General features: G+C 32.5%; 1 protein-coding gene across 1 annotated transcript; it reads left to right on the top strand.

The window, feature by feature from the left end:
* The first annotated feature begins 4,092 nt into the window (after positions 1 to 4,092).
* LOC142239173 (uncharacterized) lies at positions 4,093 to 4,968 on the top strand. Its single transcript, XM_075310939.1, has 2 exons — positions 4,093 to 4,165; positions 4,233 to 4,968. Exons 1-2 carry the CDS (start codon positions 4,100 to 4,102, stop codon positions 4,719 to 4,721), a joined length of 555 nt encoding a protein of 184 aa, XP_075167054.1. The 5' UTR covers positions 4,093 to 4,099; the 3' UTR covers positions 4,722 to 4,968.
* Positions 4,969 to 21,254: the final 16,286 nt, after the last annotated feature.

Genomic DNA, 21,254 nt, shown 5'->3' with positions numbered 1-21,254 from the left:
TCTACAAAGTGGTGCAGGGTATAATATAGTCGGCCCCGCCCGACTTTAGACTTTCCTTACTTGTTTTTTACTAAGATTGTGTTCCACCTTAGTGCATTAGCCGACTTAAATTTTGACTATAGATTTTAAAGAAGTCTATCAAATGCTGTCCAGATCGAGTGATATTTAAATGTATGTATTTGGGACAAACATTTAGATATAGCCCCCAACATATTTGACGGATGTGATATGGTATCGAAAATTTAGATCTACAAAGTGGTGCAGGGAACTATAGTCGGCCCCGCCCGACTATAGTTCCCTTCAAGAGCGATACAACTATTATAACGACCTTCCAATTTTTTGATACCATTTTGGTAGTACTCCTTCGGCCTCAGTTTCGGCGATCACCTCTTCATTGCAGCCAAATTTTTTCCCTGCGAGCATCCTTTTGAGGTGGGTGGGAAAGCAATTCGAAGCCCAATTCATGCATTTTTGCCATCGTTCTCAATCACTTGTGGCACGGTGCGTTGTCTTGGTGGAACAACACTTTTTTCTTCTTCATATGGTGCCGTTTTTCTGCGATTTCGACCTTCAAACGTTCCAATAACGCCATGAAGTAGTTCCTGTTGATGGTTTTTCCCTTCTCAAGATAATCGATAAAAATTATTCCATGCGCAATCCAAAAAACTGAGGCCATTACTTTGCCAGCGGACTTTTTAGTCTTTCCACGCTTCGGAGACGGTTCACCGGTCGCTGTCGACTCAGCCGACTGCCGATTGGACTCAGGAGTGTAGTAATGGATCCATGTTTCGTCCATTGTCACATATCGACGGAAAAACTCGGGTGTATTACGAGTTAACAGCTGCAAACACCGCTCAGAATCATCAACACGTTGTTGTTTTTGGTCAAATGTGAGCTCGCGCGGCACGCATTTTGCACAGATCTTCCGCATATCCAAATATTGATGAATGATATGACCAACACGTTCCTGTGATATCTTTAAGGCCTCTGCTATCTCGATCAACTTCATTTTACGGTCATTCAAAATCATTTTTGTGGATTTTGTGGATGTTTTCGTCGTTAACCACACCCTCAAAAAAAATCGCTTCTTTAACATATGTTCCAAACATATTTTGCAGGAAGCACATATATTATTGCATACTGCCGAAACATTAATATGTTTGTTTTATGTGAACATATTATATGTTTGGAAGCATTTTGAGCCAAAAATATTATATGCTTGGAAGAATTTTTCCCAAACACGATTGTGCTCATTCCCTAACATACTCGTAATTTTCACTTCCACGACATTTTTTAGTTATTGGCACCTTTCTCTGTAATACAAATAATGTTGAAGAAATTATTGACTTTTATAAATTTTTTAAATTTTACCTTTCGCCTGCACGGAGAATCGAACCGAGGACCATACAGTTTGTAAGCCAACACACTATCCACTGGGCTACGTAGCTGTTATAGTCACCAGTAGATAATTATCGTTTTAAGTTACATTTATATAGCATAGTTTGCAGCGCCCACGAGCCCATGCAAACATAACATTATTTAACAGAAACATACATTTGTTTGCCACGTGGAGCAGTGGTTAGCATGTCTGCCTTGCATGCAAAGGGTCGTGGGTTCAATCCCTGCTCCGACCGAACATTTTTTTTTTGTTTTTGTTTTTTTTTTTTTTTTTAATTTACACATTTATATTTATACTATATTAATTTTTAGTCAGTAACAGTGCTTGATATAAACGAAATTGACTGATTTTTGGATAAAATATTATTTTTTTATTGCAAAAATAACAATTTTGTAACAAAAAACTGTTTTTGTACAAAACTTTAAAATTTGGAAGGAATTCAAAAACTAACAAAAGAAGAACGTGGAGTCGAGTATAAACATACATACATAATTTTATAATATAAACATAAATTTATTTAGGAGTGAACAGTTTTTTACTAGCATTTAACACCATCGCTCTAAAATTCCTTTTATTTTTCTTTAATAATTCATTTTAAAGAAAATAAACTTTTTAAATTGTTTTAGCTGTAAAAGTCGAACTTAATGCCCGCTTTTATATTTGATGGTGTCCGTCAACTCCTCGTGGACTACTTTTTAATAAAGAGAAACTAAACTTTGTTTTTTTACATTTTACTGTGTAATTTTTCACTATTTCCTCCTTATTTCATTTTACCGTTCCAACTCCAAAAGAGTATAGTGCCCTTTCGTTATTTTTATGAAGACCCCTGATTTCTTTTAACGAACCAAGAAAAAAATAATGCCAAAATGATAAACAAAACACATGTCCACACATACATAAAATGCTGCTCTCAAGGCGAAAACATAAGCTGTTTGTTTTTCAAATGTCTATTCTCTTGGTTCAGAATGTATATTCTCTTTATTCAAATTAAATAATATTTAGACTTAAACATATCAAATTTTTGGCCTTATCATAAAACAGTTTTCCGAAACAACATACAAGCGGTTTCACAGAAATTGTTCTCTTTTGACTCTTTTGCTGTGTTATATTGATATCTTTCGTCAACTCTCCCGGTTTCCATCTCTATTTCTCTCTATACTCTCTCTGTCGCTTTGAATAAAATATCACAACATATGTATGTTTAGTTGAAATTTGTAAATTTATATATGTTTGTATTCACACATATGATTTTTATGAAACATTCATGCCCCAAACATAATATATTCTAACATATTAACATAGATGTCCCAAACATTTAGTGTTAGTTTAGGAAAATTACATGTTCGCACTTAAATATATTGTGGTTTAAAATCGTGCCCGAAACACATTTTGTTTATATCGGAACATATGAAAAACATATTTTTCTAACAGTGCACCTCTTTCAGGAGTCCACTGCGTTCACCGTCCTCCGTGCTCATTTCAACACGCTTGAATTTTGCATACCAATCAATTTTTGTTGATTTGCCTGGGACAGAGTCCGGAAACTCATTATCAAGCCAAGTTTTTGCTTCCACCGTATTTTTCCCCTTCAGAAAACAATATTTTATCAAAACACGAAATTCCTTTTTTTCCATTTTTTCACAATAACAAAAGTTGCTTCACAAAAGACGCTCTATCTCACAAACTAATTGACTTACAGACGTCAAATTTTGACACGAATCATTTGAAGGTTGGTACTATATAAAAATAATATGCATTTAATACTAGCGACGCCATCTATGTGTCAGACCGCGGACTTATCAGCCAACCTGTTATAATATCGAAATTCGAATACAAAAATAAAATGTTGCTATAAATGACTAGAACTATTTTTACAAAATATTTGAATTTTACTTTTTTTGGTCGTCAATGGGATTAAATTACGTGGATGGTGTGAAAGGAGTGGTCCGATTTTAGTCAAGTTAGATCAAAAACCATCACCAATACCTACTGGTGATGGTTTTTGAACTAAAACCAAAACAACAATTTGAGCAAAAACTTGCTAATTGTTTTAAAATTTTGCGATTTTTCTACCCACACGCAGAGAAGGAATATGATCACCCCAACCATGTTTCAAGAGCATAATATTACTTTTTCACGGGAAACATGTAACATGTTCAGTTACATGTTCAGTCCGTGCGTAAGAGTATTAAGATATTGATTGCTGGTAAGGCTGTAGATGCCCGGTATTTGCTGTGGTAAGACACTAACCCAAGCATAAGATAATGCAGAGAGTGTAGCAGAAATGATCTCGATAAACAGATTTTTATCTCAACTTCTTACTTAGTTTATTTTTTTGAGGAGGTACAATACATTTTGATTTGAATTTAACACAAAAAAGTAAACATTTCCCTTTACCAGAAAATTTTGTCAAATTGTTCGTTGTACTCTTCCGATATATCGCTAACATAGACAGACGAGGATAGATGATATCAACAAAAAAAGTGTCACATAGAAATTAAATAATTTATATAGTTCGTGTACTCATGTGATACAACAGGTGTGATTTTTACAACTTACATTCGAAAATTAATTACAAGTTAAATTAACACAAAACTTTGTGTCATTTTGTACCCGGTACCGAATGATGATAGATAAAAATTTCCCTATAAAATACTTGACACCACACGATGTCCGTATTAAGTAGTTTTGCATACAATAATGATATCGTACGCGGTATTTATTTCAATAATCGTAATTCTATTCCTTCGGCTTTCCCATGGTGAGGTAAGTTCAATACACAAAGTCCTTTGGAAACTTCAATCTCACTTTCCTATTCTATTCATCCATCAAGCAAAATTGGTACTATGATATACTAAAGGTTGAAGTAAAATATGACAATCCTGATGTGCTCAATGGATCGGTTAAAGCAACTAGAGTTGCACGGGGAGTGTACCTGGCCAATGGTTTCTTAGATATCAAGCAAGATTTGACTGATGATTGTGAGCTTGGAATGGAAATGTTCTATAGCCCAACAGGTCTCAAAAACAGCTTCGTCCGAACACCTTTCGCCATAGCCAGGAGTAAACTATCGCATGTCTTTAATAATTATTACAAACCAATTGCGATGAAATCGATAATGGAATGCACTGATAATGCCCCATATACGGAAGATGTGTTCAAACCTCCTGTTACAAAGCGCTTGATCATTTTCACAAATTGTTCAGTATCGACTGAGAATATGCCATCGCATATGAAGTCGGGATACTACCGCAATGTATTTACCTCATACAATCAATGCAGTGGATACTTATTATTTGAAACTCAGGTCAATCCGATATAAACTGAGCACGTTTTATGGATAAGTGCTGAATGTGTCGGATGATGCAAACCATTTAGTATTAGTTATTCAAGGGATTTGGTGTACTTCTTCAGTTTTTTTTTGTTCTCTAATTAAACAACACTTTTGAATTTCATATAAAACCAAATATTTATTTAATATTTTAATTTGCACATTAAATGGATCACATTTGAAATCAAAATAAAGCATTTTTATACCCTTCACCACTACTGTGGTACAGGGTATAATAAGTTTGTGCATTTGTATGTAACGCCAAGAAGGAAAAGTCTGAGATCCATCGTTTAGTATACCGATCGTCTTAGAATTAAATTCTGAGTCGATTTAGCGATGTCCGTCTGTCTGTCTGTCTGTCCGTCTGTCTGTCTGTCTGTTGATGTATTTTTGTGTGCAAAGTACAGCTCGCAGTTTTAGTCCGATTGTCCTAAAATTTGGTATAGGGTCCTGTTTCGGCTCAAAGACGATCCCTATTGATTTCAGTTCAGATTTAGATATAGCTGCCATATATATTTTTCACCGATTTGGTCATAATTGGCGTGTATATCAACCGATCTTCCTCAAATTCCGTACATCCGAATATTTTATGAGTCTCGAAAAACTTGCAAAATATCAGCCAAATCGGTTCAGATTTCGATATAGCTCCCATACATAGCTTTCGCCCGATTTACACTCATTTGCCCACAGAGGCCAAGTTTTTGCTTCGATTTAGTTGAAATTTTGAACAGGGAGTAGAATTAGTATTATAGCTATGCGTGCCAAATTTTGTTGAAATCGGTTCAGATTTAGATATAGCTCCCATATATAGCTTTCACCCGATTTACACTCAAATGACCACAGAGGCCAATTTTTAACTCCGATTTATTTGAAATTTTGCACAGGGAGTAGAATTAGCATTGCAGCTATACGTGCCAAATTTGGTTGAAATCGGTTCAGATTTAGATATATCTCCCATATATATGTTTTTCTGATTTCGACCAACATTTTCCTTGTAAAATCGCCACTGCTTAGTCGAAAAGTTGTAAAAATGACTCCAATTTTCCTAAACTTCTAATACATATATATCGAGCAATAAATCATAAATAAACTTTTGCGAAGTTTCCTTAAAATTGCTTCAGATTTAAATGTTTCCCATATTTATACCCTTCACCACTACTGTGGTACAGGGTATAATAAGTTTGTGCATTTGTATGTAACGCCAAGAAGGAAAAGTCTGAGACCCATCGCTTAGTATACCGATCGTCTTAGAATTAAATTCTGAGTCGATTTAGCGATGTCCGTCTGTCTGTCTGTCCGTCTGTCTGTTGATGTATTTTTGTGTGCAAAGTACAGCTCGCAGTTTTAGTCCGATTGTCCTAAAATTTGGTATAGGGTCCTGTTTCGGCTCAAAGACGATCCCTATTGATTTTGGAAAAAATCGGTTCAGATTTAGATATAGCTGCCATATATATTTTTCACCGATTTGGTCATAATTGGCGTGTATATCAACCGATCTTCCTCAAATTCCGTACATCCGAATATTTTATGAGTCTCGAAAAACTTGCAAAATATCAGCCAAATCGGTTCAGATTTAGATATAGCTCCCATATATAGCTTTCGCCCGATTTACACTCATTTGTCCACAGATGCCAAGTTTTAGCTTCGATTTAGTTGAAATTTTGCACAGGGAGTAGAATTAGTATTATAGCTATGCGTGCCAAATTTGGTTGAAATCGGTTCAGATTTAGATATAGCTCCCATATATAGCTTTCACCCGATTTACACTCAAATGACCACAGAGGCCAATTTTTAACTCCGATTTATTTGAAATTTTGCACAGGGAGTAGAATTAGCATTGCAGCTATACGTGCCAAATTTGGTTGAAATCGGTTCAGATTTAGATATAGCTCCCATATATAGCTTTCACCCGATTTACACTCAAATGACCACAGAGGCCAATTTTTAACCTCGATTTATTTGAAATTTTGCACAGGGAGTAGAATTAGCATTGCAGCTATACGTGCCAAATTTGGTTGAAATCGGTTCAGATTTAGATATATCTCCCATATATAGCTTTCGCCCGATTTACACTCATATGACCACAGAGGCCAATTTTTAGCTCCGATTTAGTTGAAATTTTGCACAGGGAGTAGAATTAGCATTGTAGCTATGCGTGCCAAATTTGGTTGAAATCGGTTCAGATTTAGATTTCGCTCCCATATATATGTTTTTCTGATTTCGACCAACATTTTCCTTGTAAAATCGCCACTGCTTAGTCGAAAAGTTGTAAAAATGACTCCAATTTTCCTAAACTTCTAATACATATATAACGAGCGATAAATCATAAATAAACTTTTGCGAAGTTTCCTTAAAATTGCTTCAGATTTAAATGTTTCCCATATTTTTTTACTAACATTGTGTTCCACCCTAGTGCATTAGACGACTTAAATTTTTAGTCTATAGATTTTGTAGAAGTCTATCAAATTCTGTCCAAATCGAGTGATATTTAAATGTATGTATTTGGGACAAACCTTTATATATAGCACCCAACACATTTGACGGATGTGATATGGTATCGAAAATTTAGATCTACAAAGTGGTGCAGGGTATAATATAGTCGGTCCCGCCCGACTTTAGACTTTCCTTACTTGTTTCAAATCAAATTAGATTTTTTTCAATTCAAATGAAACCGCATGGTGAAAACTACAACATACAATTTTTTTTGTATGAAATTATGTTTGATGAAATATAGCCAAACGTAAATTGAATACCATTCGAAAAATGATTATAAAATGTTTTGGTATGAGCTATAAAACATAAAAAGGGAGAAAAATATAAAATTCATGAAATTGTTATTTGTATCGATATAATTTAATGTTTGAAGCTTATTATATGCAAATGTTGACAGGCACTACGCTTTAAATGGCATATTCTTTGCAATATTTCGGCCCGTATCTCACGAATAAATGCTGTTCAATGTTGTTATACAATGCGTCAATTGAAGCAGGCTTGTCTGTAACAGGTTGGCTGATAAATCCCCGGTCTGACACATAGATGGCGTCGCTAGTATTAAATGCATATTATTTTTATATAGTACCAACCTTCAAATGACTCGTGTTAAAATTTGGCGTCTGTAAGTCAATTAGTTTGTGAGATAGAGCGTCTTTTGTGAAGCAACTTTTGTTATAGTGAAAAAAATGGAAAAAAAGGAATTTCATGTTTTGATAAAATACTGTTTTCTGAAGGGAAAAAATAGGGTGGAAGCAAAAACTTGGCTTAATAATGAGTTTCCGGACTCTGCCCCAGGAAAATCAAAAATACTTGATTGGTATGCAAAATTCAAGCGTGGTGAAATGAGCACGGAGGACGGTGAACGCAGTGGACGCCCGAAAGAGGTGGTTACCGAGGAAAACATCAAAAAAATCCACAAAATGATTTTGAATGTCCTTAAAATGAAGTTGATCGAGATAGCAGAGGCCTTACAGATATCAAAGGAACGTGTTGGTCATATCATTCATCAATATTTGGATATGCGGAAGCTCTGTGCAAAATGGGTGCCGCGCGAGCTCACATTTGACTAAAAACAACAACGTGTTGATCGATTCTGAACGGCGTTTGCAGCTGTTAACTCGTAATACACCCGAGTTTTTCCGTCGATATGTGACAATGGATGAAACATGGCTCCATCACTACACTCCTGAGTCCAATCGACAGTCGGCTGAGTGGACAGCGACCGGTGAACCGTCTCCGAAGCGTGGAAAGACTCAAAAGTCCGCTGGCAAAGTAATGACCTCTGTTTTTTGGGATGCGCAAACAATTGGCTGCAATGAAGAGGTGATCGCCGAAACTGAGGCAAAACCAACGGAGTAAAGGGTGATACGGTCAAAATTTGGTCAATATAAACTTGACGTATTTCTTTCAATTTTGCATTTAAAAAACCTGAACACCCCTCATTTTGAAGGTTTGTGTGTGTAGAATGTTGCTCCTATTTTGATTTTGGAATTCACTCTTCTGTTGTCAAAATGCCGTCCAAGCAAGAAGAGCAGCGTATCAAAATTTTGCTCGCGCATCGCGAAAATCCGAGCTACTCGCACACAAAGCTGGCAAAATCGCTAAAAGTTGCCAAATCAACCGTTACAAAAGTAATTAAAGTGTTTGGGGAAAGTTTGTCGACAGCCAGGAAGTCTGGATCGGGGGGAAATCGAAAACCGGAAGCCGCTGAGACGACAAAGAGAGTTGCCGGTAGTTTCAAGCGAAACCCTAACCTCTCTCTCCCAGATGCCGCAAATAAGCTGGGTGTATCGTCTACAACCGTGCATCGAGCCAAAAAACGAGCCGGACTATCGACTTACAAAAAGGTAGTGACTCCAAATCGCGATGATAAACAAAATACGACGGCCAAAGCGCGATCCCGGAGGCTGTACACGACGATGCTGACGAAGTTTGACTGCGTGGTAATGGACAACGAAACCTATGTCAAAGCCGACTACAAGCAGCTTCCGGGACAGGAGTTTTATACGGCAAAAGGAAGGGGAAAGGTAGCAGATATTTTCAAGCACATAAAACTGTCAAAGTTCGCAAAGAAATATTTGGTTTGGCAAGCCATCTGTACCTGTGGCTTGAAAAGCAGCATTTTCATAGCTTCCGGGACTGTCAACCAAGAAATTTACGTGAAAGAGTGTTTGAATAAACGTCTGCTGTCTTTCCTGAAGAAACACGGTTGTTCCGTACTGTTTTGGCCGGATTTGGCATCTTGCCATTACGGTAAAAAGGCCATGGAGTGGTACGCCGCCAACAACGTGCAGGTGGTTCCCAAGGACAAGAACCCTCCCAACACGCCAGAGCTCCGCACAATTGAAAAATACTGGGCTATTGTCAAGCGGAACCTAAAGAAGACCAAAAAACTGCTAAGGACGAGCAGCAGTTCAAGGCAAACTGGCTTTCTGCGGCGAAGAAGGTGGACAAGGTGGCTGTACAAAATCTGATGGCAGGTGTCATGCGTGAGGCCCGGCAATTCGGATTTGGAAAAGCGAAAGCCTAACTGAATATTTTTCCTGAATTTTATACTAATTGAACTTGAAAAAGAAATTTAATTTGATTTTTTAAATAAACGATTTCACCGATTTACACGCGTTTTCCCTTGACCAAATTTTGACCGTATCACCCTTTACTACCAAAATGGTATCAAAAAATTGGAAGGTCGTTGTAATCGTTGTATCGCTCTTGAAGGGAACTATGTTGAATAATAAAAACGAATTTTGACAAAAAAAATGTGCTTTTCTTTGTTAGACCGGGGACTTATCAGCCAACCTGATACATATAGACAGCCTAAGGGCATTAAGTCGCCCTTAGCAAACCAAGCATTTGCATTTTGTCCAAAAGAAACGTTGAATATCATCTCACGGTGGTGGAGCCCGGCTATCACTATCTATCACTCAGTGATAAGAGAGAAGTTCACCACTGTGATGTGCGTGAAGATAAATTGTAAATTTAACTAGCCGAGACACAAATCAGGTAGTTTTTTCCTGCGCACCTAATGGGTTAATTACAATTTGGGGAGATAAAATATTTAATAAAATTCAGCACTTTCCAATATATTTGCGCAATATATTTTGGTATTAAACGAAAGATCTTGAAGAGCACTATGAATGCAAGTTATTTTTATTATCGAAAGCATACCAGAAATGTTAGTTTTGCTGCTATATTTTAAAAGTTAGTTTGTCAAACTTGAAATAAAGTTTAACTATGCCCACTGTGCAAAATCTGCTCAAAATTTTTTGGTATCAAATGAAAGCTCTTGACGAGTACTATAAATGCAAGTGGTTTGTATTTTCGAAAGCATCCGAATATGGCAACCACTTGGATTTATAGTACTCATATTCGAAAGGTATTGCACAGTGGGCGCATTTGAGTTTTACTTCAAATTGTGGCGACTAAATTAAAAAAAAAAAACTACATTTCTGGGATGCTTTCGAAAGTAAAAACCACTTGCATTTGTAGTACTCGTCAAGAGCTTTCATTTGATACCAATATAGAGCAGGTTTTGCACAGTGGGCACGGGTGCCCTAAATTTTAAATTCATGCAAACTAATTTTATTTTTGACTAAAACCGATATTTCTGGGATGCTTTCGAACATGACAACCACTTGCATTTATAGTACTCGTCAAGAGCTTTCATTTGATACCAAAAAATGTAGAGCAGGTTTTGCACAGTGGGCATAGTTAAACTTTATTTCAAGTTGGACAAACTAACTTTTAAAATATAGCAGCAAAACTAACATTTCTGGGATGCTTTCGATAATAAACACAACTTGCATTTATAGTGCTCTTCAAGATCTTTCGTTTAATACCAAAATATATTGGAAAGTGCTGAATTGTATTAAATATTCTATCTCCCCAAAGTATAATTAACCCATTATATGCGCAGGCAAAAACTACCTGGTTTGTGTCTCGGCTAGTTGAATTTACACTTTATCTTCACGCACATACCACTGCGGTATTACAATGGACTGAGTTGTCTCAGTGAGCTGGAAATATCGGGCTGCAGTATCCCTAACCTAACCTACCTTCTTACTGTAGCGCTCATTATTCACACTTACGTTGAGATTCGCATCATTTTTGAAGAAATGAGAACAAACTTTGATAATAAAATTCAATAATTTGCAAGCGTTGTTTGTTTATAAAACGATTCATGGTTAAAGTGTAGACCAAACTGGAGACGTTTCACAGTTAATCAAAACGCGGCCAAAAGTAAGTTTTTCAACTCTTTAATATTTCTATAATTTAATATTTTCTATACAGGGTATACTAACCGACATACTGATAGTAAAAAAATCAAAATAAATTGTTACTGTTGGCACCTCTGTTTATGCACAAACAGCCGTAATGTTTACAAAACATTTAATATTAAAGCAGCGCAATTTTTATAAAATTAAAAACTGTTCTTGAATGGAATATTTTTATAAATAAAATTATGTAAATAGGAATTCTAATACTCAAGGTGGGTAGTTTTACTATATACAAATAAAATTTGCTAAATGTTTATATTTCGTACTAATTTTGATGGTTTTTTGTGTGTATATTTTTTTTTTTTTGTAAAATTTTGAAGAGTTTTTTTCGCATTTCCTGGAGTAAAACTAAAAATGTTTTAATGTATCATTGGAATTTTTTACATGTGATTGTTGGTAGAAATCTCAAGTTGTATATCATGGTAAAACTGTCTCCATTTGACTGTTAATGAACGAATGAATGATATTTTTCCAGAAACACTCAGTTTTAAAAAGTTTTTGAGTTTTTGTTGGGAATTAAGAGAGGAAAAAATCTAATTATACGCACAGAAAAACCATGTTTGGACATGATTGCCGCATCCATTTAATGCTTATCTACACGGATGAAAAAGACTGTTTTTCATATGTTTGGCTATAAACATTATATGTTTGGAACACAATATTTTTGAGTGCAAGCATATAATGTTCATAAACTAGCATAACATGTTTGGGACATATATGTTAATATGTTAGATCATATTATGTTTGGGACATAAAATGTTTGTAAATATAATATGCTTGGATGCAAACATATAATACTTTAGAAATAGCCTATAAACATATATGTGTTTAGTAGCTTGGAGCGCTATTTAACAGGGAGCGATATTGAATTAAGTTGGTGGTTGTTGCTTGTTATTACACAATTAAAATTTTATTTTTCCTTGGGCAATTGATCAGCTACTTCTTTGATCCTTACAAACTGTGTGGTCCGCTGTTCGAATCCCCGTCCGGCAAAAGGTAAAATTAAAATAAAAAAAAATCATACAATTGGATAATTTCTTCTACAATGTTTGTATTACAGAAAAAGGTGCTAAGAACTAAAAAATCTCGTGGAAGTGAGAAAGATGTGGGGGAATATACAATTGGTCAGAAACAAAATTTTGAGCATTCGGGTCGAAAACCTATGTTGTTAGCACCTATATTACCTGTTTATTTTCATAATTCATTATGATTGTAAATATATAAATAAATAAATAAAATTTTGAGCACAATATTGTTTGGGAGAATTTTTTTAAGCATATAATATTTTTGGGTGCAAAATGCTTCCAAACATATTATATGTTCACATAATAACATATTGTTTTTTGGAAGACAACATTATTGAATCTGGATGCAAAAATACAAAATGTTTGGAACTTAGACTACCCAAACATATATTGTTTAGACCAATATGCTTTCAAACATATTATATATTGGAAGAGATCAAACATATAAATGTTTGGGCAATACCCAAAAATGTATATGCTTGAAGCAAAATATGTTTGGGAGTATATGTTACAGAAGCGATTTTTTGTGAGCGTGTAGAGCATGTAATTGCCGCGAAAACCATGTATTTTGTCTTTGTAAAAAAAGCGGAGAAAAATGTATGGTGGCAAGAAGCATTTGAATGGTTCTCAAATACCGCAAACATGTTCTATCATTTAAATGATAGAATTTGAGACCATTAAATGGTCGGGAAAATCATGTACCTGACCATTCAATTTTTTTACCTTTTCACAGGGAAAAAAGTATTTTTGTAGGTTGGGTATAGACATGTCTATACCCAATTCAATTTTTTAACTTTTTTGCAACGAAAAAAATTTTATAAAAACATTGAGCAGGTACACACGATTTTCATTTTGCGCGTCAGTCGTGTGTTGATTGTTTCTTGGAATGGACGGAGAATACGGATTTACTGTTTTGTGTTAATTTATTTATTCAGAAGTGGCTTTATGTGAAGACAAAAAAGGAAATTGTAATTGAAAAAAATATACCTGTTATTTGTTCTGCATTTTGCTATATGGTATCATTTATTTTTATTTGCAGTACATGATGTCTGCGTTTGTACATTTGATGGGCACGATGTAAATATGGAATAATTACTTATTGTTGAAATTGAAATAAATAGAGTGTGTCAAAATATATGATGTTTGCTTGATCGGCATTATAAATACAAATAAACAATAAATTAGTTTATAAATAAATAAAAACAAATAAATAAAGTTAATTTTGTGTTTTCTTTTCTCAAGCGGCGATGAAAAAGTTTTTTCATAAAGATCAAAACATTTTAGGTTGTGGCCATGTTCTTTTAACTACACGGACGAAAAAGACTGTTTTTCATATGTTTGGGTATAAACATTATATGTTTGGAACTCAAATTTTTAAACACAATATTTTTGAGTGCAAACATATAATGTTCATAAACTAGCATAATATGTTTGGGACATAAAATGTTTGTAAATATAATATGCTTGGATTCAAACATATATTAATTTAGAAATAGCCCATAAACATATATGTGTTTACAAAGAGAGACAAAGTGTATGCTGGAAGGAAAATAATGAAAGTAACCAATTGGCGCATTACAAAGAAAATTTCATTAAATATAGGAAAAATACTACGTGTGAATATAAACAAGTATAAATTTACATATTATGAGTAAACATATATATGTTGTGATATAAGACTTCGCCAAAAATTGTATATGCTTAAGTAAAATATTCAAATGAGTATTCGGAGAGAAAATTCATTCGGAACCAAGATAAAATATATTTGAAAAAAAAAGAGCATGAGTTTTGTTTATCATTTTCGCATTACGGGCACAATTTTTTTGTTTCGTCAAAACAAATCGGAACGTAGGACGAGTAAGTCAAAATATTCAAACAAAGGTAATTAAAGGTATCTTCATAAAAACTAACGAAAGGGCACTATACACTGAACAAAAAGCATGTCCGGTTCCAAAGATTGTGTCTCCACTTTAACAATTTTGATATTGATTCCGAACCAAAGAAGCGGAGAATACAAGTAAGGATGCTTTTAAGACACAATTCTCTTTTAAATGGGGTTTTGTGTACTTGACTCTACGAAGCTCATTTCAATTTTTCGCTTTTTCAGCTTTTTTGCATATGCTATAAAATGTCCGTTAAAAACAAGACTTCTAGTAGAAATTATGCTATGTTTCAAGTAAAAAATGTCTTTAAAATAAAGTATTGAAAAACATATCCTATTTTTGAATGATTTTTGCCTTGTAGTCAAGATGCAAAAATGCAACAAATTTAAAGACAGTTTCATTAATTTTAATGAATTTTTCTGAATTATTAAAGTCAAGTTGACCTTAGTCCAAAAATTTGTTCTTTCATGTTATGATACCCATTTTTAAGTCAAATCACTTAATTATAACGACAACACGACTTCATTGATAGTATCGACCTATGAACATGGAAAAAACTTTATATTAGAGAAATGCGTCTTCTAAGCTACACTGAAAAAAACAGTGAACCCTTTTCCATTGCAAAATGAACTAAACTGTAGTAATATTGACCATGATTTAGCCCTTAAGATTTTTTTCAATTTGTCTAGTTTATAATTCTCTTAAATTTTAGTTCATCTATAACATTGTAGTTTAGTTCATTTTTACAACACCATAAGATTTATATACCCCTACCAAGTTAAAAAGTCAGTATTATTTTGGTTTACTTGCTTATTTTGTGGGAAACCCGATAATAAAAATTGGTTAACAGTCTCCTTAAAATGTCGACGACTAAACTATTTTTAAATCAATCATTCCACAGTACACAGAAATTAAATAATTAAAGGAACAACAAACCGTTTTACTATTATGAACATTTTCATACATTAAAATTAAACTTTCTTTAAGCAAAAGTACTTTATTATAAAAACTTATGATGAAAGTTCTTAATACAATGTTTTTGTGAATAAAAATTATGACCACGTGGAACAGAGAGTAGTTCATTTGAACCCGCTGTTTGGACATTTTGACTTATCCTTTTTTTATTCATCGTAGGTAATTATTTCACATATCTTGCTGGAAAAAAATGGAAACAATAATGAAAATTGTTAACAATTAACACCATGTTATGAAATATAATTTTTAATTCTTCATTTTAGCTTGTAACTTACCATATTTGGGGGCATTTTATCAAATGGTGTAAGGAATTCAACTTTCCTTTGGGAAACGTATCTCATAAAATTTGTACCTGAAACAATTAGAGAAATAATGAAGTATTCTAAATAAACTCATAAAACGGTGTTGTTATCGTTGTGAAGGATATAATAAAATAAATATTCTAGTTGAAAGAAATCCAAAGTTTTAATATAAAACTTACCAATTCTCTATTAAATTGTACGCTGAGGGGAAATATAATAAGTTGTCCAAATTTATTTGGGTTACTCTGAAATTAAATATTTATTTTTTACATTAAATAAAATTATTAAATAGGTTTTCAAAAAATCTAATGAAAAAATAATAATATGCATAAAAAACCAAATATTCTTGATAGCCCTAGACACTCATCATTCGTCAAAATGACGACACGTAATTTAATTTTCGATTTAAAATGCATTTTAGTCTATTGGGAAATGGTAAAAAATTCAAGTTTGGTTCACTTTTTCGCTCACGATGAAAATTATAGCGTCTTGAAATCAGCCGTAGTCAAAATGGCGAAGGATGAATTTAATGTACAAAAAATATGTATGACTGTCCAGGGTTGAAAGAAAGTTAAAGAATCCTTACCAATTCACTATTAAATTACAGGCAAAGGAGTACTAAAAATTTGTCCAAATTTTTAAGGGGTTATTCTGAAATTAAATATTTGTTTTTACATTAAAAATATTATATTGGTTTCCAAAAAATTTGATTGAAGAAATACTAAAATAAGCTATTAAAAACCTGTAATTTTGATGATAAAAAGGTCACAAAAACGTAAATATTCTAGATGAAATAACACCCAGAAAAAAGTGACCCCTTCTTTAAGTTAAAATGAACTCATTGTGAAGAAAGTTGAACTTCGTATAGCGCAAAAGCCATTTTTATTTGTTTGAACGATGTGATTTTCGTAGAAATTAGGAATAATGTATTCCATATATTAGTTAACATTTTCCTATATTTACCACTATACTACAGAATGAAAAAATTTAACTAATTTGAATTCATATATGGAATGATTTTATTGAAATTTTTTCATTCACATCGACAAATCTTACACATTTGTGGTAAAACTTTTACTTCATAATTAGAACTGCTTACCTTCGTTTTTAAATACAATTTTATTTATTTCTATAAGCAACTTTATCTTCAATAAAAGACATGTTTTATTAATATATTGAATATATTTATTAAGAATCAACAGCATCGAATCTCTTTGAAATATTAGTTTATTATTCCACTATTTCCAATTTCCGTGTGATATTATCAACTGTAAAACGCACTTTTTCTTCTTCTTGTACTTTTCACTTTTAATAAGTTGCTGCCTAACGATTTTGTCCTCGACGCGCAAACACATCGATTACGATGACAGGTATCGATTACAGGTAGACAATAGAAATTTAGGAAAATTTCCTATATTCTAACAAGTGTATTTCCTTAAGTTTTGTACGAATGAACTAAAATATTTTTCTATGCCAAGTGTTGTTCGTATGTATGAAAAACTTTCTATTATAAAGGAAGTCGCAATTATCATTTTATAAGAAATTTTACTAATTTTGAGGAAACTTGGTTTTAGTTCGGTTTTTGTTTATTTTTACGAATGCTTTGTTATCGGTGAATAAAATTTTCTTTTTCAGTAGTAAATTCTTATACCCAGCGAAGAAAATAGTATGAGTAAAATTCCATGCCTTATTCTAGTTAATGAACTATTCCTAACTGCTTACAGTTTAGGATTTTTTTACTGAAACGAGTAAATTTTATTATTTTTCACAAAAATTTACCTTGCTGGAAATAAAATGGATAAACTATATTGATGAAAATTTTTTCCTTTAGTTTCGAAGGCACTTTTTTCTGGGTGAAAGCCAATTTCTAAAAGAAAACTTACCAATTCTCAATTTTTTAAATTTGTTCGAATCCATCTGGAGTTGCTCTGAAATTAAATGTTGTTTTTAAAATTTGCAAAATTTTCGTGAAAGAAAAACATTAAACTGGTTTCCAAAAAAATAATTAACAAATAATAATATACATAAAAAATATTCTTTTTAAAAGAAAGCCATTTAAAAAATATATACTTACCAATTTATGACTAAACTATACGCTGAGATATAACAAACGTTTTCCAAATTCATCTGGAATTGAATATTAATTTTTTATATTGAATAATAAAAATTTCAATACACTTTTAATTTCAACATACATATTTTCCTAAATATTCTTAATAACTTTTTTCTAAACTACCAATAACATATTAATAACTTTCATTTAAAAGGTTTAATAAACAAACACCAATATATGTCTCAAAAATCCAAAATATTCCATGCCTTTATATTCCCTTCACCGAAAAAAAAGTTTACTATTTTTTATGAAAAATGAACTAACCCATAGTAAGAATAACCATGATTTGGCGCCAAAGATTTTTTTCATCTAGATAAGTTCATGATTTTCTTATAAATTAGTTCATGTATTACATCGTATTTTAGTTCATTATTACTATGCTGTGAGAAGAATATAGTTAAAATCATTCAAAATATTCCTGCTATCCGGAAAAATTAACAATTTTTTGGGAAACCTGTATTAAGAAATTGGTTTGAAATAAACTGTTTGTCGGTATAATTTTCAAAAAAGTAGAGAAATTGAGGAATCAAAGGTACAACAAGCCTGTATACAACTAAGAAATTTTTCGTACAAAACAAGTCAATTTTCTATAACCACCAGTATTTTATTTCAAAAAATTATTATTATATTACACAAAACTATGGCTTATGATATACAATAAAGGAAATATTTTTATTAGTACGTTGGACGCATTTACTTGTCGGTAGTTAGTAATTGCTTCTTCAAAAGAGTAATATTCTATGTTATTAGGACTAAACTAATTAATTTAAATTTCCATGTTTTCTATCCATATGAAAGATATATGTGGCATAAGTTGCTATATTCAATTGAATTGTCCAATTTCATCGATTTTGGCTAACTTTTGTTGGGCGGATTTGGCTTATAAGCATCTGAAATTGCAAAGTTATACAAAATATAAGAAAAATATTATTAATTAATTAATTCTATCGTTCATATTGATCTTTAACTTACTGTTTTCAAGAGTATTTCCTAGAGCCAATAAGGATATCAGCTTAATTAGTATTAAACAGTAAGAATATTCAAAAAATTACCATTACGAGACCTGTCTACCTGCAAGTGAAAAAAATAATTTGTAATAAATTGAAATTTTGGTTTTATTAAAAACGGACAAAATACCGTTTATAGAAAAACTTACCACATTGAAAAATCCATCCAGTAGGTACATTATTGGAATCATATCCATGGACAAATGGGACGTTATTGAAATTATTCTCAGAATATATTTGAAATAAAAAATATTATAAAATTAGACATAATTTCCACTTGTCAGTATTGCATTTAGTATTTAAGGTGGATATTAAGTTCGAGTTTAGCGGCTAAAATTGCAATTTCCATGATAAGTTTTCTTTAATAATCCATTATAAAAAATAATCTTTATAAAAAACTTGATTTGGGCTATTCTCCATCAAGTTATATTTAAATTTGTATCGAAGACGTATAATTTTATACTTTACTTAGTGATTTATTTTTAATTCTAGCGGCTAAACTCGAACTTAGTACTCACACTGAAAAAACAGTGAACCCACCAGGAAGAAAACTTTCGGTTAATTTTAGAAAATTTTAAATATTTGTAGAAAATTTTAACTAAACAGTATTACAAACGTTGGCATCACGCCGATGTCATAAAAATAAGTAAATATTTTTCGACAAATACAAGACAATTTATTAGACATAACTAAGTTTTTTCACTTGTTAAAGAAAATTTTGTAGTTTGAAGAAAAAACTTGGAGTTCAAAATTACAAGAATGTCTTTAGTGACATACGAAGTTCACGATGGACGCATTTTTGGTAAAATTTACAAATTTAAAGAAATTCTGAACTATTTTGTGGAAGACACGAATTTAGTTAATCTTTATGCTTCATTTGAGTATTTTTTTTTCCTCGGGTTTAGTTAATTTAACTAACGTACACAAAAAAGTATTAGAGTAAAGAAGACTTTCTCCAAACATAATATTTCTATGAACTAAAATAAAGTTAAATTGGCTTTAGTGAAATAGAGAGTTCACTTTTTTTTCAGTGCACCTGTAGGAATTGCTGTAACATAAAAAATGTAGATTCAAAAAAATGGTTGCTTCTCAACCTGTGATCCAGATGTAGAATAAATATAAATCATCCTATTACCACTCATGTTGTATATTTTTTATGTAAATCAATTTAAAATCCGCACTAATTTTAAACTAACATATTAACAGAAATATACAGTTCCTGAATCGGTTATTTGTTTTTTCTCAATAAAAAGCGTTTTTGATTCCTCTAACATCACATCATTCACTTCTCAGTTTCTAAAATGTTTCGAAATAAATGTATTTTCATTAATAAACACCAATACCGCACGTACAATTTTGCAAAATTAAATCCACGTGTGCACTTCATAAATGCATCAATATAACTGAATGCAACAATAAAACTCAAAGACACAAATAGTCATAAGGGATACATACCTGCCGTAAAGAAAAACAACTCCACACACACACGACCCCTTTCTGATCTTGCTATTGCAAAAAAACAACTCTCACCACAAAAGATACCAACAACACACAAGGAACATTCCATTGTCTCTACCCACCTGACCACAACGTTCGTTATCGAGTTCGATATAGAAATATTCTCTGTTTTTTCTCGAATAAAACTTTCGAAAACGATATCGAGAATGGTTCGAAAACATTTCGAAAAACGTTCATCTGTCGTGCTGTTACTGCCAGCAAACTCTTCGTTTTCGAAGGCTTGCTAGTGATTCGTTAAAGAAGGTTTCGCGATATCTATAATTGATCGTTAACGAATCTATTTCGAATTCGTTTTCGTATTCGATATCATTCCGCTTTCGAAGGTTTTCTATACTGTTTTATTCCCATTTTGTTCCCATTATAAGTTGTGTAGTAAAAGAAAATGTTCAAGTTTGTTTTTATTTTATTACAACACAATATAGATAATTATAATACAAAATAATATTGATATTAGAAATAGAAATATTTAAATTTAGGAATATATATTTAAAGTGATTTAAGGCACTGCATTGACTTCTTTGCGCGGAATTTCTTATTAAGCCGATCGTGGATATGCCATTGAAAAGGACTATAATCAATGAGTAACATTTTCCTGGATACATCTGCAAATTAAACAAGAAAGCAAATTGATAGTTTTTTTTAAAAGACATATAAATAAATTACTTACCTCTTTTAGATTCGCTAAGACACTTCACCCGCACTTAACAATTTCTTAAACTGAAATGACTTTTTAATCTCTGCCTTTGTCAAAAACAAACATGGCGTAACACCAACAAATAAGCCAAAAATATTCGTTATTATTTCGAAACAACGAACGTTCGAAATTTTTCTATTATCGAACTTTTCTCGAATAATGTTCGCTTTAAATTACTTCGAAAAATGTTCGCTTTAGCGAACCTTCGCCATTTCTCGGCACTTTGGTCGGGTGGGT

This window comes from Haematobia irritans, chromosome 5 (assembly GCF_050003625.1).
Source record: "Haematobia irritans isolate KBUSLIRL chromosome 5, ASM5000362v1, whole genome shotgun sequence".
NCBI lineage: Eukaryota > Metazoa > Arthropoda > Insecta > Diptera > Muscidae > Haematobia > Haematobia irritans.
The sequence above is the reverse complement of the archived record's forward strand: the minus strand, read 5'-3'. Positions and strand labels throughout refer to the sequence as shown.

Coding starts and splice junctions, on each gene's coding strand:
- LOC142239173 (XM_075310939.1), top strand. CDS start 4,100: ATGATATCGTACGCGGTATTTATTTCAATAATCGTAATTCTATTCCTT. Junction 4,166..4,232: donor TTCGGCTTTCCCATGGTGAG/GTAAGTTCAATA, acceptor TCATCCATCAAG/CAAAATTGGTACTATGATAT.